At 40.2% G+C, this 27278-nt stretch overlaps 2 protein-coding genes across 2 annotated transcripts in view; both read left to right on the top strand.

Annotated features, from left to right (window-relative positions):
* Positions 1–12829: 12829 nt before the first annotated feature.
* LOC110874643 (putative germin-like protein 2-1) lies at positions 12830–13747 on the top strand. Its single transcript, XM_022123166.2, has 2 exons — positions 12830–12965; positions 13050–13747. The coding sequence occupies exons 1-2, from the start codon at positions 12851–12853 to the stop codon at positions 13583–13585; spliced, it is 651 nt and encodes a 216-aa protein (XP_021978858.1). The 5' UTR covers positions 12830–12850; the 3' UTR covers positions 13586–13747.
* Positions 13748–19804: 6057 nt separating this feature from the next.
* The window catches only part of LOC110876280, a 39914-nt gene continuing 32440 nt past the window's right edge, over positions 19805–27278 (top strand). Inside the window, exon 1 of the mRNA XM_022124459.1 lies at positions 19805–19956. Coding sequence (XP_021980151.1) covers positions 19805–19956 — 152 coding nt within the window. The remainder of the gene's footprint in view (positions 19957–27278) is intronic.

Genomic DNA, 27278 nt, shown 5'->3' with positions numbered 1-27278 from the left:
CATCCGGACCGGGAACTTTATCATCACCGCAATCATTAACTGCTTCTTTAATATCCACCATAGTGAACGACTCAATTAACGCAACCTTGTCATCTTCGGCCAGAGACTTAATGTTGTTGCATGTTAAAATTGGTCTCACTTTAACTTTTTCCTTGAACCTTTCTCTAAAGAACCTCATAACTTCCTTTTTAACCTTAGCGGGATTATCGACCCATCTGCCATTAATATTGAGACCCGGAATCAGATTAGACGCCTTCCTCATGTTAACGTGAGCGTGAAAAAATTTCGTGTTTTCATCTCCCTCCAAAGCCCATTTCGTTCTCGATCTCTATTTCATGTCATCACAGATTTTAGCTTCATAATCCAAAAGAACACTTTTGTTTTCCATGCATGACCATTCCTCTTCTTCATTCAGGTTATGCTCCTCCATAAGTTCTTCTAACTCCTCTAATTCTTCTTTTGCTTTGACGAATATTTCCCCTTTTGTTTTCAAATGCTTAGATATCCACTCTTTGATTGTGTTTCTAATGGTCATAATTTTTTTCATAAGATCCATATCCGCTGGCCCAATACTGCTCCCTTGTAAATTTACCACCTTATCAATCGTCTCCCGGAAACCCGGCTCACCAAGCCACGAATTAAATATTCTAAAAGGTTTCGCTCCGAAGTTCTTTTTACTAACCGTCAAAACTAGGGGGCAATGATTAGAAAACATGGTTTGAAGACCCCTCAAACAAGCATCTGGCCATATAGAAAATAATTCCGGGCAAACTAAAAATCGATCAATTTTACTCAATTTCCTGCATTATTTCTAACACAAGTAAACTTCATATCGTATTTGACCAAGCCAGAGGAGTTAATGAATTCGTTGAAATTCGTAGCACACGCATTCTTGAAGCTATAGTTTTCCTTTCTTCCGGAGCTCTCACGACACTGAAATCCCCGACAACAACCCACATTCCTTCAAACCCCTCCATAGTCTCTCTAATTTTGTTCCATAAAGCTAATTTATCAGCAGTTTTTTGTGGGGCGTACACATTAATGATGTTGATTTCATCACGAGATCCTTTAATTCTTCCATTAACCAACAAAAAAATTTCTATCCTTAACTGTACTCACCATATCAAAAATCCCTTTATCCCAAATACTTAACAACCCACTCGACAAACTCGTCGCTTCCAGAAAATCCATCCCGAAATTTCGATTACCCCAAAATTTGGCCAGATTGATTTTGGAAAGATCTCCCTGTTTCGTTTCTTGAATAAGCAAAAAATCGACCTTGTTTTTAACTTTTAACTCCTTAATCCATCTTTCTTTGATAGACCCCCAATCCCTCTCGCATTCAAAGATAAAAAGTTCATTGTCTAACCTCATTATTACCTCCTTTAACCAATGTCTCTTCCACCAAACTTCTATGTTCACTAAGATCCACACCAACGATGTTCCCCATCCGAATTGTTTCTTCAAATTCATCTTGAACCTCTTCATCAAAACTGCCTCTATCTTGCGTGTCATCTGCTAGAGTTTCCCCTGAAGAGCAAACGAGTTCCTCACCCCCCTCTGTCACCCTCTCATTTAAGTCAAAACCCTTTTTAGAGGACTGAACATTATCCACAACCTTTACCCCTTGGTTCATGTCTTTTAAGTTAAAGGTAAATGGATCCTCTAAGTCTAATCTAGATCTTTTCCTGGGCCTGTTGCCACTAACTGGGCTTCTTCATATGTTTATCTTTTAATAAATTAAAAGGCTTCTTTTTAGTTGCTTGAACAAGTGGCGAGGAAAAAAGGTACCATTACTACCACCGTCATCCGCATTAATAGTCTCCTCTAATGTCACCTTTTTCCCATGCACACCCGACTCCTCATTTCCCCCACCTTGACTTTCCTTCTCCCCTATCGAGTCCCCCTGCAACGGTCTACCTTCCTCATCTCTGGCCAAATGATCCGGCCTGACCTCATCAATCTCCGGCCTAACCACTTCCACGAGACATTCAGGAACCCAGTCACTTTGCTCCTCCGAATCCAAACTTTGTACTTCCTACCCTTCCAACTAAGTATCACTGAGTCAGCGATTAACTCCCCATGCTCCACCAGAACTCCAACCCTGTTAACCGACAAATCTCTTACCGCAGGAGACAACTGGGACGCATGGACCACTTTACCGTAAAATTCTGTCATATGATCAAACACTTTGTTTTCTGCAAGGTGCACGGGGACTCCGTCAAATTTAATCCAGGCAATTATTTCATACGGCAAGGATTGCCCTTCCAACATATTCAATGACGTGAACCACGAATTCCAAGTGTTAGCTGATGTGCGCAAAATGCAACATATAAATTACATCAAATGTGGCATAAAACTAACCTTTTTTTAACACTAATGTTGGAAAAAGTGTGTTTTTTGTCTTCCTTTTGTATTTTCAGGATTAAATGAGCTCAAATGAACAAAAGAAGCAAAAAGGCAGCTAAATCTAACATAAATACAAGAAAAGGAACAAACGTGGCATGCCCGACCCCCCGACAACATCTTCCCAAGCAAAAACAAGAGAACAGAAGGCTGAACACGCCCCGTGCTCAATGAGCACGGGGGCGTGCCCAAGTGTCTGTAGAAAAGACAAAGTTGTAGAAGCTTCTATCACCCACCACGGGGGCGTGCCCAGCGGACACGGGGCCGTGGTCAACTCTAAGATTCGCAGAATCCAGGAAAATCTTGATAGTACAGATACGCTTCTGCACACGGGGTCGTGCCCAGCGGACACGGGGGCGTGGTCAACTAATGCAGACAAACTGCAATTAATGAAGAAAAAGAGAAGATGGGTGGACACAGGGTCGTGCCCGGGCTTCTGTGCAGGCTATAAATAGGGGTGCTTGGCTCATTTGCAAACCATCCTTTGGCACACCACCTCTCTCACACTTCACCCACCCACCACCACCATCACAACCCACATCCACCACCATCATCCATTATCCATCATAGAGTGTGTGAGTAGTCTCGGGATCCAAGATTGATCGTAAGAGTTCTTGACAATCAAAGGTCATGTTTGCCTAAGTCTCTTACATCACTTGGTGAAGACAAGTGTCTAGTGTAATACTTTTTTATTTTTAATCTTTTCGCACTTTTTATTTGGTTATGTATTAATGAATTTAATAACTAGTTTCTTATGTTGAAGGTGAATCTTCCTTATCATTTGTCTGTGGTGTCTTGGCGTTATTTTACTGTCTATATAAAATAAAAGATTTTCACCATTCATATCTCCACGGTCTATATGGAGATATGTTGGCTACCTGGTCGGGGGTAATGGTTTGGTAAGAGTCTTGCCTTGTTCAGTGTATAGATCCTGCAAGGACCTGGGTCAAATTTAGTAGGACCTCCTTCAATATCCACTGGTATTGGATGGCGGGGGTCCAAACTCTTTGATCCCCTCATATGTAAGCTACTATTAAAACTTTAACCCGGCTACTTAGGACTGTATCCCTGCTGACTCAGACTACTTAGCCGAGGGTAACGTCACCTTCAAAAGAGGGGCCTACCACATTACGCATTAATAACTTAATTAATTATCTTTCAATAATCCGACCCTTTAGGATTGTATCCTTGCTGACTCAAACTACTGGGTTGAGGGTAACGTCACCTTCAAAAGAGGGCCTACTACATTAACTAAGATAATCTCTTAAAATGTGCAAAAGTGCGAAAATATTCAAAGGTTACACTAAACACGAGTCGGACCCAAGTGATTCATCTTGTCTATCTGTTTTTACTTTTATTTTTATTTTCAGCATTTTTAGTTTTTATTTTCTAGTATAAAACCTTTTTCTAAACTTTTGATTTGATTAGTCGTTGAGGATAAACCGGTACTAAAAGCTCTTGTGTCCTTGGACGACCTCGGTATCTTACCAACACTAAACTACGCTCACGATGGGTGCACTTGCCCATATGTGTGTTTGGTGTTAGTAAAATATCGTGTTTTATAAATTTAAAACTTGACTAACGTGTAAAAAGGGCTAAAATATACATAAAAATCTATAACACCACACGCGCATCATTAGCGTTGTTGATGAATTCCGCTGCCTCATAGTCCTCGAGAAAGACAATCATCACATAGAGTCCACCCACGTAATATACTTTAGCGTTTGCAAATCCAGACAAAGCTAGCAGTTCATGCAACTCCGATAAAGTCTTGATATTCACCGTTCTTCCAATCACCACCTTTCCTAAAAGGCAAAGAAGGCACTTGTTTCCTTATGCACTTCAATCACCCTAATAGGTTTTTCAGAAATCGGAATATCCGTAGTTTCCTTCGATTTCATCTTCATTGGTGCTACCATATCTCTGTAAGAAACACCTTCTCTCCGAATGTTACTTGCCTTTCCCCTGTGCTCCTCCACTTTTTTTCTCCTTTTGTCACTTCAGATTTCTTCTCCGACCAGTCCTCACTTTCCCAGAAATCAGCATTCTCATTAGCGAATTTCTCAGTGTTCACCCTTAGCTTGTATCCTCCCTTCTTGGTTCCGTCAATTGCTTTTCCCAATTCTTTAGCGTCTTTCACATTCCTAAAACTCAAAAAGCCGAACCTGTTTCCAAGTTTGTCTCTCTTCCTGGTGATGTACATCCCTGCTACTTCTCCATAAACCCTCACGAAATCCATAACATCCCACGGTCTACACCCCGGAGGAAGATTTGAGATGAAAATTTTCATTACTCCATTCCCCTTGCTTCTATCTTCGGTTATGTTTGTCTTCTTGTTCTCTCTCCGGAGGCCTTGGACCTCAGCCCAAGGTTCATCGGTGTAGAAACCTCTTCCCATGTTCCGTCCCTTCAAGATCTGGTCTCCCTCTCTAGCATTCATCGAAGCTATACCACAGAAAACCTCCGAGGCGAATGGACTAAACCAAAACCCAGTTAGGATGAACGGATTGATCAAGATCTGCTCCAAAGAGCCGATCGAAAAAACCCCGCTAATTAGATTATGTGTTCATCGTCGAGCACATGAAGCATTTCTGGGCGGTGAGAGAAAAGAGAGAGGAAGAAAAAAGGGTTTTTATCTAATCTTTTCTTTTTCATTTCATTCACTCTTTGATCCTTTATCAATGTAAGCCACCCACCACCCATTACTACCAGCTGTCGCAAGCACCACCGTCGTTGCCACCTGCTATCAGCACTGCCACCCACCCACAACAACCACCACTCCCTCTCATCAACAATTTTAATTTTTGTCTTTTCCTACCTACCAAACAACATAAAGTAATGATTCATTTCGTTCTCACATAGTAGCCAAAGAAGATAATCATGGGCGGATTCAGTCTGGGCCAGGGGTGCCTCGCCCCCTCCCCTCGTTTTTTCGCTTCGTAGTGTAAATTTTATCGAAAAACTACGAAAATTCTATATGTATTGAGTCCACCCCCTATTTTTGAAAAAGCTTTTGGGCCCATATTTAATAGGTCAAGTTCCGCCACTGAACACATTGGAATGGTACTGATCCATTCAATTATCCCGTCCATTCCATCCCCTAATCCATTCTATTACCCCGTAAATTCATTACCCCGTACCAAGCATACCATTAAACTTAAGTGTATGTTTGGTATGGGGTAATGGGATGGACAAGGGAATGGAATGGAAGAGGTAATGGAATGGACGAGGTAATGGAATTGATCATTACCATTCCATATCTTGTTTGGTTACCATCATCTTCATCATGCTCAGTAAATCCCACAAATAGCAAAGCTAAGGCAGGCTGCTTCCAGTGAGACCCCTGGCTCGATAGTAGTTTTGCATCAAGCCTTGAACATCAAGCACATAATATTTAGAAATTGGGACAAAGACCGATTGTGCATGTACCCCTTGTGTTTCGGCTATCAACACCACTACATGATGCATGATTAACCGTCCGCCGCTTTTAACGTTATTTTCACGAAACTAGTAAAATAACGCTAAAATTAGTACAATTTCACATTTACCCCTAAGCGCCCACACATATATACATTATATATGCACACCGCAAGTAGGCGTACTTTTTGGTTACCATGTGAGAATGAAATGAATCACTACTTTTTGTTGTTTGTTAGGCAAGAAAATACGAAGGCTCAGAAACGAAATGTTCCAAATGTTCCTGGAAGTTACTGCTCCTAGTGGACCATAAAATCGGATGGCGGTGGTAAGTGGTGGGAGGTGATGGTGGGTGGTGATAGGTGGTAGTTGTAGTGGTGACGGTGGGTGGTGACGGCGGTGGTGGTGGGTGACGGCGGTGATGGTGGTGGCGCCGGTGGCCAGAGGTGGGTTGTGGCGGTGGTCAAGGTGGGTGGCGACGACGACGGAGGTGGTTCACCGTGATGGCGGAAGTGGGTAACGGCAGTGGCAGCGGAGGCGGTGGTAGCGGTGGTGGTAACGGCGGCGGGTGGCGACGGAGGTGGGTTGCAGAGTTGTTAATGAAGGGTGAAGAGGGAATGGAATGGAAAGAAAAACAAAGGGGATAGATGGAATGATTTTGAGGGAATGTAATGTATTTTAGAAGGGGTGATTCCATTTCATTGACCAACTAAACATTCTTTTCTTCATTCCCTCACAATGGCCTATTCCATTCCATCTCTCATTACTGCATACCAAACCCTACCTAAGAATGTCCACATCTGGATTGGTATATATCATATTTTTAAATTTTAAAGGAAAAAAATAAGGTTTTAGGTAAAAAAAAAAAGTGTTACAACGGGATTCCTTAAACCTTATCCATATCCATAAAATTATATGGAAATGAAAAGTAGAACCTTAAATTATACGAATTCCTCAACAATTTCCCATAAAATTATAAGGTTAAGGAATGTACCATCTAGTATTGTCCATTGTATTCCATTAAGGCCCAATTAATATGTTTCATTCAGACATGTATTACTTACAATTGTCTATTGTGATCCATTATGGCCTAACATGGCCCATTAAAACATGTATGATCAACTACTTGTGATCCATTAAGGTCCAACATGGTCCATTAAGAGATATATGATCTCGTATTGTCCATTTTGTTAAGGCCCAACATGGTCTATTAAGACATGTATGATCTGTTACATTGTCCGACTTTCGAGCACATGTTATCATCCTTAGTAGGAGGTTCATTAGGTTAGATACGAGTCTTCATTAATTTGCCCATGTTAGGTTTCATTGCATGTGTCTAGGGAGTCAACAACTAGGTAGCCCATTCTCATCATATCTGATTGTCAGTCCAATTTCACGTGTCTATTAGTGTGTCTTCAACTTGTTGTGGTCGAATCATTAGTTGGAATTGCATTGTGCTTGTTTTCTCGTTTATTTGTTTTAGTAGTTTTTAGTAAAAATACTAAATCTCGATTATTATATGATTGGATTCAATAGAGGTTTAGCATCAATAGTGTGCATTTTGGTGTCCACGGATCGATATTCCGGACTTACTAGCTCTACTACGCTGTGAACGCTTCACTTATCGATTATGTGTGGTTTAACTGGTTTTCATTTTTAAACTTGTTTCGAAAGTCACATATACATTTTCCAACATTAGTTTAACTGTTACGTTCATAAAACTCATCCCTTAATGAAAATAAGTACACCGTGTTTGCCAGCCCAAACTGAATAAAAAGGGCATTAGAAACTCACCTAGCAGATGCACCTTCTTTGCAAAAATCTAACTGTCCCACGAAATGTCACAACCCCCCGACCATACCTTGGACAGGAGTCGTGAACAGATTCTGGTGGTACCGGTGTTTATTAAAACTATCACAACAGAAATTTCATTAGGACCGGGTGTTAGCAAAAAATATCAAATAAGTAAAACATTATCCGAATAACAAACATGTTTACATAAAAGTTCAGGTCACAGGACAACGTTCCATAACCACGGGGTTAAAATTTCCAATCCACCTCCTGGACCAAGAATGCTAGACGATACACCGGGATTCACAATCGGACATGGACGACTCACTGTTGACGCTTAGAACCCTACCTGCCTTTATGAAGGTTTTTTTATGCACCATGTATGCTATCAAACTCTAGATTATGGTCTTAAAAATGTGTAGTTTATCTGCAAAAGTTTTAATAGCGAATCGTTTGTATAGCTAGGTTTTTGTTTATAATATGTCTTTAACGGAAGGATATAATAAGTTTGATTGTTTTGCACGATTTGTAGGCATACAACAGTTGTTTTATATGTATACTACTAGAAAGTCAGTTTTGTCATATCATGACGTTAAAGTACCCGACCAACGGGCGGTATTAAACTAGTTTAATTGGGTGTGGGATTATAAAGATGGGTAGGGGTGAGCATAAAACCGAATTAACCGAAACCGAATAACCGAATTAACCAAATCGAAAAAAACGAACTGAAACAATAACCGATGGTTCAGTTATTGGTTTTAAATAACCGAACTTTCGGCTTTGGTTTTGGTTAATCATTTATCTTAAACCAAAAATAACCGAACCAATTAGCCGAACATATATATACACCAAACTCTCTTAATGTAATATTAATTATAAATTCACGATCCACTAGATTTTTTTAACCTTTTAGTCCAATTGTCCAGTTTTATTACGTACATAGGGTCTATTACCAATATGCATGTGTTATCTATAGCATTTTGGAAGTTTTACATTCATGAGTTTATATTTCACAAGTTTTATATACATTGGATAATTAACCGAAATTAACCGAAACCGATCCATAATCAGTGGTTAATCGAACAATGGTTAACCAACCATCAGTTATAGTTATGGTTAATACTTTTCAATTAACCGAACTCACGGTTAACCGACTTTGCACACCCCTAAAGGTGGGTGTATGCAAGCCCCTTGATTAAATCCAATAAAAAACTTAATAGTTAAAACCTAATTAAAATTTACATCACCATTTTATTCTGTTATATTATATTATATTATATAAGCATACATTTCTAAAGATGATGTACAGTAAATTTGTTTTATTACTCTCTTGGTCCAATTGTAGTCCATTAGCTTTTCTTTTTTCCAAAATATGTAAATTCTATAAATTATATCTAAGTAGGACATAATTCAATCATGTTTCAAGCTCAACTGCTTGCTCTGTTTGTCGGTTATATTTTTTTTTTACTTTTTTTAAACGTTAATTTTCTTCCACAAAACGAGTTACAACGATACCGTTCAATGTAAAATTATTTTTATGATTTCGATCGGTGAAAAATACATGCTAGTATTTTCTTTTGCACATTTCTTTCAGTTCTATGCCCAGTACCGATGTTGTACCAAACAGAACCGATACCGACCAAAAATCCCGCGGCGTAGTGCGGGTATTTTTACTAGTTATCTTCTTATAAATGAATTCATACACGCACGTATATTATTTAGTCCCAATTTCTTATAGTTGCACAAGGCATTCGAATTTTTAAAGCGGCCCTATTAAGAACACCTATCATAAACACAACTAATATCCATAGATACCCCCATCAAATAACCAAACGTAAAATCTTTTGACAGCTTTTTTAGGGTTATTGGATTTTATCACTCCCAACTTGTCACACCCCAACCGATGGCGGAAACATCGGGGTGCGAGCACTAAGCGTTCAGATTGCTCATGAGATTCCATAACACTAAATAGTTTTATTATAAATTAGATTGATTCAAACATTGTATAAGACCAAACATCCATCACAAAGTATCAAGGTACATCACGTCTCAAGTATTGTTCAAAACTTAATTATCTAGATGAGTTTCTAAGCATCATCCTAGCTTGATTCCAAGAATCCTAGCATCCTGTTAACCTGCAACATGTATTGAAATATAGTCAGTACAAAAATGTACCGGCGAGTATACAAGTTTGAGTACATAGAATAATAGATTAAAAACAACTCATATCCATAATGTAAATGATAAAATAGTTTCAGCCATGCTAATGTTCGCAGTCCAACAAGTGATAGCCCAAGTATCCCGATGCTTCGCTGTTTTTCCAAGGCTCAAGGAAAACTAGAATCCTCCTAACAATACCCACGAGAATAATGGGGAGGTGCATCTCCTATAGCGCTACTATTGTTAAGGCAGAACTACACACTCTGGATTAAACGTTCACATAGCACAAAGAATCAAGAATCAAGAATCAAGAATCACAAGTTTCACATACACATAGGATAGAGTTTAGATTCCAAAAGTTTCAAGTATCATAGTTTAATAGAATACATGTTGCATCCCAAAGTTTAAAACAAAAAGGGACCGAGTATACTCACAATGATTGCTTAACAGATTAACTATTATTGGATCAAATGGAGCTCTTTAGGTTTAGCCTGATTAGATTACAACAGATAAGAGTCGGACAAAACAAAGAGACTCAAACCAAGTGTCGGATTAGTCACTGGATCGGATGGTTATCCGATCGGATTGCCACTCGATCGAGGTGACATAAGTGTATGGGACGGATTGCCATCCGATCGGATGGTCATCCGTACGGATGGCCATTCGATCGAATGGTCGTTCGATCCGAGTGATGAGATTCTCAAAGTGTCAATGTCAAGTGTCAACTCAAGTTACCTTGATCGGATGGCTGTTCGATCGGATGGCTATCCGATTGGATGACAGCTCGATCGGATGGTTATCCGATCGAATTGCCCTGCAACGATCAAGATTCAAAGTTTCTAAAATGTTTAAGGTTACGAGGCAAGTGTCACCTGATCGGATGGCAGTTCGATCGGATGGTTATCCGATCGGATTGCCACCTGATCGAGTTGTCCTTGTTCTGTTTACAAACTTGTAAAGTTTCTAAGTTACTGTTTAAACGGCGACGACATGGTACGTATTGAGACAATGGTAAACACATCAGTGTATAGCCGATCTGATCGGATGGGAATCACCCCGGTCCGCTCAGTCGTCTGTCCTTGACGGTGTTTATATCGGAATCCGTACTCCGGTCATCTTCTCCGGCAACGATCCATTTCCAAACTGACTCAAGACTAATCATCAAGTCCTTAGTCCGTTCAGATCCGGATTCCACCGTTTTAGGTAAAAGTTCTAAGAAAAGATGAAGATAACACAAGTTTTAGTTGAAAAGTCTAGATTTAGTGAAGATTTAGTGTAAAACACCTGAAATTCCTTAGATCTGAGCTAGATCTTAAACGGAATGACATCACTCAATAGTTTAGTACAAGCTGCCATGGTGACGTCACCCTCAAGAGCTCAAATCTCAGAGATTTCACGGTGAAAAGTGAGATTTTGAAAGAGAATCATGTAGAGAAGGACGTGTAGGTTAAAGTTGTACAAGAATCTAGTGTAAAACGTACCGAAATCGCCGAGAAATGGAAGAAAATAGGAATGTGTGCGTCTGGATCGAGTGAGGTTGTCACATCAGTGAGAATGATGATGTGACAGGCCTATTTATAGTGTCAGAGTGAGTGAAGGCGGTGTGCACGGGTCGGATGGTAGCTCGGTCGAATGGCCATCCGATCGGTTGGTCATCCGATCGGATTGCCATTCGGTCAATCCTATCCTTTCCGCGTTCCCGTCTTTGATTCGTTTTGCGAGTTAGATTAAGCGTTGCGTTGCGTATTATTGGGTAACAGTATCGTGTAACTAGATTATATCATTAACACAAAAGTTTCCATAGTTTCCATAGTTTCCGCCTGTGACAAGACTCTAGTCCCTCGTTCAACCAAGTCTCAAGTTTCACGAGCCTCAAGAGTCAAGCACCAAAGTATCAAGGGTCAAGAATCTAGTTTCCAAGTATCAAGAATCATAGAATCAAGTCTCATAGAATCATAGTATCATAGAATCATAGTTTCCATAGTATCATAGTATCATAGTATCAAGCATCATAATTTCCTTAGTTTCATAGCATAAGATTCATCAAGCATTAATAGTATCAAGTATCACATAGTTTAGGGGATAAAAGTGACAAATGCTAAAAGTCTAGGGACACAGACGTTACACAACTAGTCGGTATTGGGCGCTGCCACTCCCAACTATCACTTTGACTTCCACCGCTCCCAACATGTATTGTGTCACTCTGGTTTTTGACTCCTCTTTTGTCTTTTAGGACCAAATTCACCTGCAATCATTAGTAATTGACAAAGTGTTAGCCTCTAATATCACCAAGAACACAAGTCAAACACTAAGAAAGGTTCGCCTGCAGAGTGACACAACGCACTAAGTGTTTAGTTGGGAGTGATGGGAGCCAAAGTGATAGTTGGAAGTGGCACCAGCCAATACCCAATAATTGAGAGTGATAACATCCAATAAGTCTTTTTTTTATCACTGAAACACACTTAAACATTTTAAACACATATTTAAGGAACAAAATTTAATGAAATGATATATATAACTAAAGATCATTTAACTGGAGATTACTATCTCAGTATGGTAAAATGACTTGCGTATAGCTCACGACCTCACTTAGCATCATGATTCATGAATAAAGTAAACAAAAAACGAGTTTTATCGCCGTACATCAGCCATTTCAACTGTAATTTGTTGGTCAGATTAAATTCCTACAATGATCAGTAGGTCTGGATAAGATGCATTTAGTTTGTTTCATTCTCTCAAACTCTATATAATAATTAAGGACTTGCCGACTTGGACACATAGGATTATTCATCATAACAATCCAACGAACTGAAGAAATCACAATTTATGATTGTATTAATTAGTTTGGACACAACTTTGAGTTTCTATGACCAAATCAACACGGCTGCATGCCTAAATAGTTGTTTAGTTAGTAAACAATTCAATTTATATTTATATGATGATAACATCTTCCAATGCTGGTTGGCCGGCTAATTAAGTTATTCCCTTTGATCATATGCTATAAAAGGCAATTAAGAAGCAGACTAGTGTACCAACACATTTCATTGCAAATTAACCATATAAAATAAAAGTGTATATGGCTTCTCATTTTCTTTCACTTGGGGTTATCATGCTCATAACCTCTTCTTTTTCTTTGGCATCCGACAGCAGCCCTCTTCAAGATTTTTGTGTTGCCGACCGCAATGGCCCAGGTCCGTAATATTTCATTTTGTTTTTAACATTTTGCATTTCATCTTAAAGATTACCAATTGATTTTTCCTTTTTGCTTTTCGCAGTGCTAGTGAACGGTTTGGCTTGCAAAGATGCAAAGCTTGTGAAGGCGGATGATTTCTTCTTTAGTGGACTGCATTTGATGGGAAACACCTCAAATGCGGTTGGATCTCTAGTGACTCCTGTTACCGTAGCTCAACTACCTGGTCTCAACACTCTTGGTATCTCAATGGCTCGTATTGACTTTGCTCCTTGGGGTATTAATCCACCTCACACACATCCTCGTGCTACTGAAATCTTGACGGTCATTGAAGGACGCATCCAAGTTGGGTTCATCACATCCAACCCCGAAAATCGTCTTATCAACAAAGTGCTTCAAAAGGGTGATGTTTTTGTTTTCCCAGAAGGACTGATTCACTTTCAGAGGAATGTTGGACATGGCAATGCTATTGCCATTGTCGGTCTGAGCAGCCAAAATCCAGGTGTTATTACGATTGCAAATGCTGTGTTTGGAGCAAAACCGGATATTCCGAATGATCTTTTGGCCAAGGCTTTTCAGGTGGATGTGAAGGTGGTTAATCAAATTCAGTCAAAGTTCTAGACAGTATGATCTTTGTGCACCTAACCTTAATTCATTAATTAGACTGCTATTCAAGATTTCATTTGATTTACATATATTGTTTTGTTTTATTTATTTTATTATGTATCAAAGTTCATGAAAGTGATAAAAGGATTTATTATTAAGTTTTATGATCTTTGCCTATGGTATCAAAGTATATGGGTGAACGAACCTCTTTTGTTGGACATACGAGGATCAAAACACACACACACGACTACATAATGTTAACTAGACAGCCCTTATTATTGATCTGCTAATACTTATATGTTATATTAAGCATTAAAAGTGAAGAGAAAAAACAAATTAAGTTAACAACAACGTAAATTACGGAACTACTCATGACTAGCAATTTCTTTTGACCCGGTAGGTATTTGAATTATTCTTCAAACATGTTCCATTATTTTTTTTAGAGATATTTGTTCTGAATGTATGAAACAAAAAATATGATAGTTAAATCCCAAATATATATAGGGTGAGTTCTAGAGTGATTACTAATGTATTAGTGAACTGAGTGTACAAATTCTGACTATTGATTTACATCATCAAATCGTAAAATACATTAGTGTATTTTCATTATCAAATCATGGCCATTGATTTACACTTGTGTATTGACAATTAAGGGCCATACTAGTATTCACAATCAAAGAGATTGTTTACTAATAAACCTAACCCTATATATCTATTATCTATTATATATAATAAATGAAAGTTATTTGGGTCACGTGTCACTTAATTAGGGCATCCTCAGTTCTGTTTTCCCGCCCAACAGTACCACTGCCCTCCTCTATTTATATCATCCCTCATTTACTCATTTAGGGCTAATGTGTGACAACCCGAACGTTTGAGGTTAGTAACGTTTAAATCTTGTGATCTCGACTCCTCGTTGTTTAGCTAATCTCATTCTCCTGGTTAGTACAAACATGTCTGTTTAATTCTTGAGTTATTGGGTTCGGCCAGGTGCATATTGATCATAAATCTCGGATAATCTGGAGTGTTGATAGGAAACATGAGTTATTGATATTTTGACCAAGATGAATATGGAGTGTGTAAAGTTCATGAATTGGTAATATGTTCACTAATTGATACGTAATGGGTTCGGGTATTAGCTTATGATGATAGATAATTATGTGAGTAAATCCGTAGTTGTTTTGTCATGATGATTGAATATTCAAAGTCAACAAGTCGTTTAAATGTTATCCATTCTTGGGCCGATACCATTTTGATTAGACCGAGTATTCACATGGGCCGACACATATGGATTGTATAATAGATGTCACGTAAATATATCTATTTAGTATGAGCCCAAATGATATCATACTTTTGCACGGCCCAAAATAAAATCTGTACATGTGATCTCATCATTTGAGGTCCAATCACATTTGAAGAAAATTGAAGTTGTCACCACTTTAATTGCATTAAAAGATGATGCCAGTACACTATTCTTTGTGCATGTAATGGGAACTAACGGAATAAATTCAATTACCTTCTGTTTATGCGATGGCCTAAGTAAATGGGCTTGAGCCCATCATCGGCTAATTATGAACTGCCCAAGTTGTGTACGTAACAAGATAGTATATGAATACGTACTAACCTTCTTAATCGGATTAAACTTAAAACACAAACCAAATCCTAAATCCTAAACCCTATTCTCCCCCATCCTCTACGCACATCAGCAGGTCTAACCCCCCCCCCTCGTGAAGCTTCACCTCGAATAGTTCATCCTATACCTTGACTCTTTCGGTTAGTATAATATCTCTACGTTTCGAATCGAGTCCTTTTGTCCTGCATACATAGTTGTATCGATTGTTATGATCTGATTATGTTCGTATGTGATGATTTGTGTGTTAGTATGATCAACAGAATAGTAAGCGTATGTATAACTTAGGGTTATTATTAGATAATTTTGTTAGCAAATATATATGACAAGTCTAGTAGTAATCTTGGTGGTCATGTGATGATATGGATTTCATGCACCAGTTACAAAGTTTGATTCTGTTGACGAACTAATCTTGATGATTGGTTGGTTTATTAAGGAAGTTAAAAAAAAAACACATGCATATTGGCTATTAGTAAATTGATGAACTAGGGGATTTTTGTGTGATGTAATTAATAAGCATAATATGACCGGAGGTGGTATTAACGACATATTGGTAATTGATGTTGAGCAAATAGGGTGATTAACCAAGAGTTAGGGATATGATATATTAAACTGAATTCTTTGGTATGATAACCTCGAACTTGTAACATGATATTGTTGATATATGATAACTGGTATATATTGAATTATGTGTATTGGAATTGTTGATCAGTCAATTTGTTGGGCTGCACTTACATTGGGGGGAAAACATGTTATCGCATAATACAAAAACCTTTGGGCTAACAAAAGGAATTGGGCTGGGTAGTGGGTTAAATTACACAGGTCCATGTGGGGCGGGCCTGGTCACATAATCAGCAGACCCTTGGGTGGGCCGCACCTCTTCTCTGATGCGTGTTGGGCCGCACAACGGGTTACAACAATTGATTGGATTTGAAACTAAGTGGGCCGCATTTTAATAGTGCAACGTGTTGTCAAGTGTTATTTAGTAGGTAATGCTTGTAATACAAAGGTGCTTGTAACACAAATGCTTGTCGTGTATTATTTGTATTTGAATCTTTGTTGAGTATAAGCTGAACTATTCAATATGTGATATACTTGCTTATTACTTGTGAAATGTGTGCAAAGTGTACGTGAATTATGGGTATATATAAAACTGACTGTTATTGGAACCAAATTAGGATTTTGGGTGTCCAACGATAAACAAGATACTTAATCTTACCGAGCAAACCAAAGGTGAGTTCACTGCACTTTTCTAAGCATGCGTCCCGGTGGTTTGGGACATCTGGTAAACGTTTCTAAAGGGAATATTGGGTAAACTGTTTATTTGGGATGTTGGTTATTGAACACAGTATAAATCATGTAAGACCCCATACATCTACCGTGTTGCTGAAGAAGCAACGAGGTATTTAGTTGATAGCGCTATTAGGTTTGGCACCCTCACACCGGGCCGAAAGGACGGGCGTGAACTAATTACCTGGACTTCATGACCAATGCCTAGTTAGAGGCATTGGGGTTGGGCATTCACATCGTGTATATATAAGACCCCTTACATCTATTCAAGGTTGTTTGATACCTTGGCAACATGACCAATGCCTAATTGGAGGCATTGGGGTTGGGCATTCACATCTAGTCGCCACATACGGTAAGCGAGTAATAACAACATCAAAACAAATCGTTGAACTGTTTTATGTACATATTTGGTAACTAAACGCGTTAACAAAACTTTGAACTCACCAGCGTCGTCTGACACACTTGTCTGCATGCTTGCAGGTCTATAGGTTTATATCATGGAACTTGCTGTCTGGAAGGCTGGAGTGGTCATGGGTCGAGATACATGGAATAGTAACACAAGCTTAATGGTTTTTGAACACGTGGTTTGCGAAACGAGTAACAAGTGATTTATGCTTCCGCTGTATACAATGAATTACATTTAATGATTTGTAGCACTTTATGATAATGAATGAAAGTTTTTATTTAAATATATGTTATAGTTCAATGTGATTGGTGGCTTGGATCCTGGTACGTCACACGTCCCGCGGTGGTTCCGCATGTGGTATTTTGGGGGTGTGACAGTTTGGTATCAGAGCTACTGGTTATAGTGAACTTGGTTTTAAAACGTTTTTTATAAAACCAGACTATAACCGAACAACTCTGAATACGTGAATACGACCATGACACTCAGCTCCAGATTGCAAGGTTCGTCTTTCTCACTTGTTGCATACATTACATGACTAGTACACATTTGTTTATGACGTAACATACAAACACACACTCGTCGCTATAGCATGATTACCTGAACTACTTGCTTACATTATGATGCATTGATAGTTTGTCATAGTCCTTGGATTTCTATGGTTTTATCGTTTTGATAACCTCTGATTGGCATTCGAGTTTGAGGAACCATTTGACATGAGTTAAGAGGAACTGAGATGAGCATTCAAATCGCAATATTATTGTGGGTGCACACGCAATAATAATGTGGGGTGCATGTGAGTCCCGGTGAGGCTTAACAAGTGGAAAAGGGGTTCTGCTCTGTTATTTGAATCAATGTGAAACGTAACAAGTCTATAGGAGTCATAGCAGTAATTGTCTCCTACTCGAACGTGATCTTTCACCCCTCTCTGAACCCTTTCGAATGTCGATGCTATCGAGTATTACCTGAGCACCCATCTGAACGCCTAGCGAACTGTGTAGAATGTTAGGTGCTAGTACGAACGTCCCTGAGTTGGATGTCACAGCGTCGAACGATTGGTCGATACCTTTCTCACTACTCTTCGTTTGCTGGAACTCAATGTATTGACGTCTTAGATCCCGAAGTGTGATCCCTTCTGCAACACTCTGGAAACATACCGTGTATTACTCAGTCAACTTGCAACATCGATGGACAAGAGAATGAGCGCAGTACTTTACCGACCTCAGTATTTGGACGACCCTGTCTACCGGCAGCAGTCACCAACAAATTGACTTCGATCGAATCCTTAACCCTAGTCAACGACTTATGGGAGTCAACTCTTACGAATCAATCAGGACATAAGCGATGACAACTGATCATAGTGTGGAATGTGTAACTGCCAGCATAATGAGTAGCGCCTTAGGACGTGGCACAGAAGGTGAAAGGATGGACCCTGTTGGTGAAAGATCGTAGGGCTCCGTTTCAAGCCACAACGTTAGAGGCAACGGACAGGGCGACATCAAGGTACTTATAAGTGTAGCTAGCAGTATGGAAACGAAGGTGACATCGGCAAGGGTTGACTGTGTTAAGTCAACAACCAAGGGAACAATGACAGTATTGGTAAATCCACGTGACCGTAACAACAGTAGGAATGATGCTCATGGAAGGGCATTTAGGATCGGCATGGACGACGCCAGGCATTATAGCAACATGGTAGCTTGTATGGTAGCTAACCACTTCATCTCTGTTCTGTCTGACCCTGATGCTTCTTGAAACCAAACCTGTTGTGGAACCGACTGATGGCAAGTCAAAGGAAACCTCCTATGTTCATTGGGATGTAAACTCGACCTTGTGGGACAAGTGATCGACATCGACCTTCCTTCTGCTATTCTGGATCGTTTCGATGCAGTAGATAGTATGGATTGGTTATCCAGGTGTTGTGAAGATATACCTTGTGAGGAGAAGATTTTGCGTATCCCTCTCCTTATTGGAGAATCATTATTTGTTCTAAAGCATCAGTGTGGTGTAAAGGATAGTATCATTTCAGCAATGAAAGCCAGGACCGTCTACGGAGGAACTACTCCGCTATGTTAACAACCGTTACCAATGTTAAGGCTAGGAAAAAGGAGGATCAAGGATCCACCAAATTGTTCGTGATTCCTCTTGGTGTGCTACACGAGGAACTTTCAGGTTTACTCCCACAACTGTTAGGCAGAATCTCAGTTTGATCTCACGACAGGGGCAGCCCTGATTACTCGTGCTACACACCGTCTTGCACTAGGAGGGTTGCAAGGACTATCTACAGGAACTGTTGGACATGAGTTTTATTGGACATAGTTTTTGTTCGCTTTGGGGAGTCCCAGCTATATTCGGGAAGATAAAGCCTTTTCGTGTGTGTACTGATTATCCAGAACTCAGCAAGGTGACATCAAGAATTGTTTGCCTCGACCATGTATTGACGAAAGACCAAGAGGATAATGTTCCTGAAACGGCATATCGAACGCAATACGGCCATTGCGACTTTGTACACCATGACCATTGAGTTAATCAACACACCAGCAGCTTTATTGACCACATGAATTGACCGTGTTTAGTGATAACGTTTCCAATCGTTTCCAGGGGAAATGAACATCATGGGCGGCGTGTGTAACTTATCCTAGGGCTTCTAGGGGAAGAGCAACTCTACACGAAGTCTACCAAGGTGTGACCTCGGGAGTACACTTTCTTGGTCACATAGTCAACGAAGAGGGAATACACGTGGATCTCGCTAATATCCATTTTGTTAGGGGCTGATCAATGTCTTTAACACAGCAGTGTGTTGTGTATCCGTGGGAGATGAAACAGGAGAACGTCTCTTCAAGCTTGAGGCTCAACACTACAATCAACTGAATATTGCCTTTACCCGAGGATATGGGTGATCTAGTGGTGTACCATGACGGTTCGAATCAGAGTTCCTGTTACACGCCGACGCAACACGAAGAAAGTAATGATCTACACGGTGGATTTACAAGAAGATTTGCACGCGTCACAACCTATGATGGAAGCTATGGTCTCTGGATTTAAGCTGGAGGCATTACTTGGACGGTACCAAATGCACAACTTAGACCGATCACAAGGGCCTCCCGTGTACCTTTGTTTCGGAAAGAGCTAAACATATAATAGCATCGCTGTATGGAATTTTGAATGATTGCGACGGTGAAACCTGAACGTGCACGAACCTTGCAACTCACTATCGACTCTAACCTACCTGTTCAGACTCGCTCTGGTCAAATTGTAGAACTATAGAAAGGGAATTTTCAAGTTGAACCCATGCGGGGCATGGAGAAGCAACCTTTGGCAGGTCGGACGATATTCGCTACCTCATGGAACGAATGTGGGTCTCATTATACGGCAACTGTAGGGAATTTATGTTGACCAGAGCACACCGGCCTCGATATTCTAGTCGTTTGGGTTTTGATGAGAAATATTAGAATCAATGAATCTCGTACTGATGATCGGGCATGAAGGCCCACCTGGAAATGTATGTGAATGATGTTTGACTTGCGGGAAAGTCAAAGAGGAGTATCAGCAATCAGAATCACCCATATGTGAATGATGTGAATGATGTATGGAAATGATGTTTACTTACAACTCGAAACGGAAGCAATATCACCTAGGTGATCGTTGATGGTCTCACGTTACCAGCACACTTTCTTGCAATCAAGGGAACTGACGAGTCTTCACCGCTTGAGAATAGTCCTCTGGGAGAGGCGGTGTCCAGGCACGAGGTGCCAACTTCTATTACCTCTGATTGTGACCTGCGTTTATACCTGATTTTTGATAGGCGACACACAAATCCTATGGTTCACGTTTAGACGTGAACACTGCTTATCACCCTTAGACAGATGGTCAGAGTGAACGAACCATCCAGACACCCGAAGACATGCTGCAAGCATGTGTGATTTATTTGGGAAAAAGTTTAGACATTTACCCTTGGTAAAATTTCACCGCAACGACTACCATTCTAGTATTCAGGAGGCGCCGTTCGATGCATTGCATGGACGACAATGCCGATTTCTCTGTCAGGCTGAGGTGGATGACAACCTAATCACAAGCCCATGACTTGTACTTGGAACTCATGGGATGGCTGATTTAAACGCAAATTGTATGGCGGCAACGCGTGACCGCCAGAAAAGCTGATAAACTTAAGGAATATCGGAGTTCGCTGTAGGCGGTCGTTTCATGTTGAAAATCTCACCCTGAGAGGGTGTGGTACACTTGGGAAGCATGGCAAGCTTAATTTAAGTTACGTTGAGTTATTCAGAAATTTTGGAAAGAATTGGTCATGTCACCTACCAACTCGAGTTACCCGACGAATTGGGTAACGATCACGATGTCATTCATTTATCGAGTTTAAGACAACGTTTTGATGAAACATTTGTGCTACCTTTATTAGACAGGTTGCAGTTGCCGAGAAACCAATCAAAGACATAGGCAAGGAAGTAAGGCTCATTAACATAGTCCAATTTCCAATCGTAAGGATTCATTGGCACACAAAACGTGGACCGGGTTTCTCATGGGAACGCGATGATCGAAGCAAGATCTAGTGCCCTCAGTTGTTCAAACGGTTGTCTCAACTTCTGATATCATTGGCGAATTTCGAGACGAAATTCCTTTCAAGTTGGGGATGATGTGGTACCCGCGGAAAAATCCACAGTTATCGTGAGCTAACATCTTGTCGTTTTGGTTTACTTATCAAATTTCGGGACGAAATTTCTTTCAAGTTGGGGATGATGTGACAACCCGAACGTTTGAGGTTAGTAACGTTTAAATCTTGTGATCTCGACTCCTCGTTGTTTAGCTAATCTCATTCTCCTGGTTAGTACAAACATGTCTGTTTAATTCTTGAGTTATTGGGTTCGGCCAGGTGCATATTGATCATAAATCTCGGATAATCTGGAGTGTTGATAGGAAACATGAGTTATTGATATTTTGACCAAGATGAATATGGAGTGTGTAAAGTTCATGAATTGGTAATATGTTCACTAATTGATACGTAATGGGTTCGGGTATTAGCTTATGATGATAGATAATTATGTGAGTAAATCCGTAGTTGTTTTGTCATGATGATTGAATATTCAAAGTCAACAAGTCGTTTAAATGTTATCCATTCTTGGGCCGATACCATTTTGATTAGACCGAGTATTCACATGGGCCGACACATATGGATTGTATAATAGATGTCACGTAAATATATCTATTTAGTATGAGCCCAAATGATATCATACTTTTGCACGGCCCAAAATAAAATCTGTACATGTGATCTCATCATTTGACGTCCAATCACATTTGAAGAAAATTGAAGTTGTCACCACTTTAATTGCATTAAAAGATGATGCCAGTACACTATTCTTTGTGCATGTAATGGGAACTAACGGAATAAATTCAATTACCTTCTGTTTATGGGATGGCCTAAGTAAATGGGCTTGAGCCCATCATCGGCTAATTATGAACTGCCCAAGTTGTGTACGTAACAAGATAGTATATGAATACGTACTAACCTTCTTAATCGGATTAAACTTAAAACACAAACCAAATCCTAAATCCTAAACCCTATTCTCCCCCATCCTCTACGCACATCAGCAGGTCTAACCCCCCCCCTCGTGAAGCTTCACCTCGAATAGTTCATCCTATACCTTGACTCTTTCGGTTAGTATAATATCTCTACGTTTCGAATCGAGTCCTTTTGTCCTGCATACATAGTTGTATCGATTGTTATGATCTGATTATGTTCGTATGTGATGATTTGTGTGTTAGTATCTGATTATGTTCGTATGTGATGATTTGTGTGTTAGTATGATCAACAGAATAGTAAGCGTATGTATAACTTAGGGTTATTATTAGATAATTTTGTTAGCAAATATATATGACAAGTCTAGTAGTAATCTTGGTGGTCATGTGATGATATGAATTTCATGCACCAGTTACAAAGTTTGATTCTGTTGACGAACTAATCTTGATTGGTTGGTTTATTAAGGAAGTTAAAAAAAAAACACATGCATATTGGCTATTAGTAAATTGATGAACTAGGGGATTTTTGTGTGATGTAATTAATAAGCATAATATGACCGGAGGTGGTATTAACGACATATTGGTAATTGATGTTGAGCAAATAGGGTGATTAACCAAGAGTTAGGGATATGATATATTAAACTGAATTCTTTGGTATGATAACCTCGAACTTGTAACATGATATTGTTGATATATGATAACTGGTATATATTGAATTATGTGTATTGGAATTGTTGATCAGTCAATTTGTTGGGCTGCACTTACATTGGGGGGAAAACATGTTATCGCATAATACAAAAACCTTTGGGCTAACAAAAGGAATTGGGCTGGGTAGTGGGTTAAATTACACAGGTCCATGTGGGGCGGGCCTGGTCACATAATCAGCAGACCCTTGGGTGGGCCGCACCTCTTCTCTGATGCGTGTTGGGCCGCACAACGGGTTACAACAATTGATTGGATTTGAAACTAAGTGGGCCGCATTTTAATAGTGCAACGTGTTGTCAAGTGTTGTTTAGTAGGTAATGCTTGTAATACAAAGGTGCTTGTAACACAAATGCTTGTCGTGTATTATTTGTATTTGAATCTTTGTTGAGTATAAGCTGAACTATTCAATATGTGATATACTTGCTTATTACTTGTGAAATGTGTGCAAAGTGTACGTGAATTATGGGTATATATAAAACTGACTGTTATTGGAACCAAATTAGGATTTTGGGTGTCCAACGATAAACAAGACACTTAATCTTACCGAGCAAACCAAAGGTGAGTTCACTGCACTTTTCTAAGCATGCGTCCCGGTGGTTTGGGACATCTGGTAAACGTTTCTAAAGGGAATATTGGGTAAACTGTTTATTTGGGATGTCGGTTATTGAACACAGTATAAATCATGTAAGACCCCATACATCTACCGTGTTGCTGAAGAAGCAACGAGGTATTTAGTTGATAGCGCTATTAGGTTTGGCACCCTCACACCGGGCCGAAAGGACGGGCGTGAACTAATTACCTGGACTTCATGACCAATGCCTAGTTAGAGGCATTGGGGTTGGGCATTCACATCGTGTATATATAAGACCCCTTACATCTATTCAAGGTTGTTTGATACCTTGGCAACATGACCAATGCCTAATTGGAGGCATTGGGGTTGGGCATTCACATCTAGTCGCCACATACGGTAAGCGAGTAATAACAACATCAAAACAAATCGTTGAACTGTTTTATGTACATATTTGGTAACTAAACGCGTTAACAAAACTTTGAACTCACCAGCGTCGTCTGACACACTTGTCTGCATGCTTGCAGGTCTATAGGTTTATTTCATGGAACTTGCTGTCTGGAAGGCTGGAGTGGTCATGGGTCGAGATACATGGAATAGTAACACAAGCTTAATGGTTTTTGAACACGTGGTTTGCGAAACGAGTAACAAGTGATTTATGCTTCCGCTGTATACAATGAATTACATTTAATGATTTGTAGCACTTTATGATAATGAATGAAAGTTTTTATTTAAATATATGTTATAGTTCAATGTGATTGGTGGCTTGGATCCTGGTACGTCACACGTCCCGCGGTGGTTCCGCATGTGGTATTTTGGGGGTGTGACAGTTTGGTATCAGAGCTACTGGTTATAGTGAACTTAGTTTTAAAACGTTTTTTATAAAACCAGACTATAACCGAACAACTCTGAATACGTGAATACGACCATGACACTCAGCTCCAGATTGCAAGGTTCGTCTTTCTCACTTGTTGCATACATTACATGACTAGTACACATTTGTTTATGACGTAACATACAAACACACACTCGTCGCTATAGCATGATTACCTGAACTACTTGCTTACATTATGATGCATTGATAGTTTGTCATAGTCCTTGGATTTCTATGGTTTTATCGTTTTGATAACCTCTGATTGGCATTCGAGTTTGAGGAACCATTTGACATGAGTTAAGAGGAACTGAGATGAGCATTCAAATCGCAATATTATTGTGGGTGCACACGCAATAATAATGTGGGGTGCATGTGAGTCCCGGTGAGGCTTAACAAGTGGAAAAGGGGTTCTGCTCTGTTATTTGAATCAATGTGAAACGTAACAAGTCTATAGGAGTCATAGCAGTAATTGTCTCCTACTCGAACGTGATCTTTCACCCCTCTCTGAACCCTTTCGAATGTCGATGCTATCGAGTATTACCTGAGCACCCATCTGAACGCCTAGCGAACTGTGTAGAATGTTAGGTGCTAGTACGAACGTCCCTGAGTTGGATGTCACAGCGTCGAACGATTGGTCGATACCTTTCTCACTACTCTTCGTTTGCTGGAACTCAATGTATTGACGTCTTAGATCCCGAAGTGTGATCCCTTCTGCAACACTCTGGAAACATACCGTGTATTACTCAGTCAACTTGCAACATCGATGGACAAGAGAATGAGCGCAGTACTTTACCGACCTCAGTATTTGGACGACCCTGTCTACCGGCAGCAGTCACCAACAAATTGACTTCGATCGAATCCTTAACCCTAGTCAACGACTTATGGGAGTCAACTCTTACGAATCAATCAGGACATAAGCGATGACAACTGATCATAGTGTGGAATGTGTAACTGCCAGCATAATGAGTAGCGCCTTAGGACGTGGCACAGAAGGTGAAAGGATGGACCCTGTTGGTGAAAGATCGTAGGGCTCCGTTTCAAGCCACAACGTTAGAGGCAACGGACAGGGCGACATCAAGGTACTTATAAGTGTAGCTAGCAGTATGGAAACGAAGGTGACATCGGCAAGGGTTGACTGTGTTAAGTCAACAACCAAGGGAACAATGACAGTATTGGTAAATCCACGTGACCGTAACAACAGTAGGAATGATGCTCATGGAAGGGCATTTAGGATCGGCATGGACGACGCCAGGCATTATAGCAACATGGTAGCTTGTATGGTAGCTAACCACTTCATCTCTGTTCTGTCTGACCCTGATGCTTCTTGAAACCAAACCTGTTGTGGAACCGACTGATGGCAAGTCAAAGGAAACCTCCTATGTTCATTGGGATGTAAACTCGACCTTGTGGGACAAGTGATCGACATCGACCTTCCTTCTGCTATTCTGGATCGTTTCGATGCAGTAGATAGTATGAATTTATCTAGATAGGGCTTGCAGACACGATTCATGAGATCCATGAACGCGGGTGGTGCGTTAGTGAGCCCAAACGGCATCACTAGGAACTCGTAATGTCCATAACGAGTCCTAAACGCTGTCTTGTGCACATCTTCGTCTTTGACTTTCAACTGATGATAACCTGACCTCAGGTCAATCTTGGAGAAATAGCTTGCTCCTTGCAACTGATCGAACAGTTCGTCGATCCTGGGTAACGGATATCTATTCTTGATAGTGACCTTGTTAAGCTCACGGTAATCGATGCACAGACGCATCGATCCATCCTTCTTTTTAACGAACAAGATTGGCGCTCCCCAAGGAGACGAGCTAGGTCTAATAAAACCTTTAGCTAACAAATCATCCAACTGCGTCCTCAACTCCTTCATCTCCGTTGGTGCCAATCTGTATGGTGCTCTTGCTACAGGTGCTGCGCCTGGTATGATATCTATCCGAAACTCTACTTGTCTATCTGGTGGCAAACCAGGTAGCTCTTCAGGGAATACCTCAGGATATTCTGAGATAACAGGGATATCCTCAATCTTCGGCTTCGGCTCATCAATGGTAACTTGTGCCATATAAATGACACATCCTTTCTGCATGCATCTGGATGCCTTGAGCATGGACACTTGCTCCGGAAATCCATGATGGGTATCTCCTTGAATAGTAAGTGACTCACCAGACGGAGTCTTCACTATCACCTGCTTTCTATTGCGCAGAATCTGGGCTTGGTTACTCGACAACCAATCCATGCCTATCACTACGTCGAATCCAGCTAGCTTAAAGGGAAGCAAGGATAACGGGAAAGAATGATTCCTAATGGATATAACACATCCATCTAGAACAGTCGAGGCGGTTTCTATGGTTCCATCGGCTAATTCCACCTCATATTTCACGCTTAAGGTTTTAACAGGAAGGTTCAACAATTTACAAAACTTATCATCTACAAACGACTTATCGGCTCCTGAATCAAACAAGACTCTAGCAAAAACATCATTTACAAGAAACGTACCTGTAATGACGTTGTCGTCAAGAACTGCCTCCTTAGCGTCCATTCTGAAGACTCTCGCATTAGTCTTCTTCCCATCATCAGCTTTCTTCGCATTCTTTGGGCAGTTTGGCCGAATGTGCCCCTTCTCGTTGCAACCAAAACAAGTTGCATCCTTCATTTTCTTGCAATCCACAGCTTTATGATCTGTGGACTTGCAGATCCCAC

The sequence above is a fragment of the Helianthus annuus genome, chromosome 9, assembly GCF_002127325.2.
Source record: "Helianthus annuus cultivar XRQ/B chromosome 9, HanXRQr2.0-SUNRISE, whole genome shotgun sequence".
Classification (NCBI taxonomy): domain Eukaryota; kingdom Viridiplantae; phylum Streptophyta; class Magnoliopsida; order Asterales; family Asteraceae; genus Helianthus; species Helianthus annuus.
Note: the sequence above shows the minus strand (reverse complement) of the source record. Positions and strands in the feature narration are given on the sequence as shown.

Excerpts from the sequence above, each read along its gene's own strand:
- LOC110874643 (XM_022123166.2), top strand. The coding sequence starts at position 12,851 with ATGGCTTCTCATTTTCTTTCACTTGGGGTTATCATGCTCATAACCTCT. Across the intron at positions 12,966-13,049 it reads TGCCGACCGCAATGGCCCAG|TGCTAGTGAACGGTTTGGCT; the intron begins GTCCGTAATATT and ends TGCTTTTCGCAG.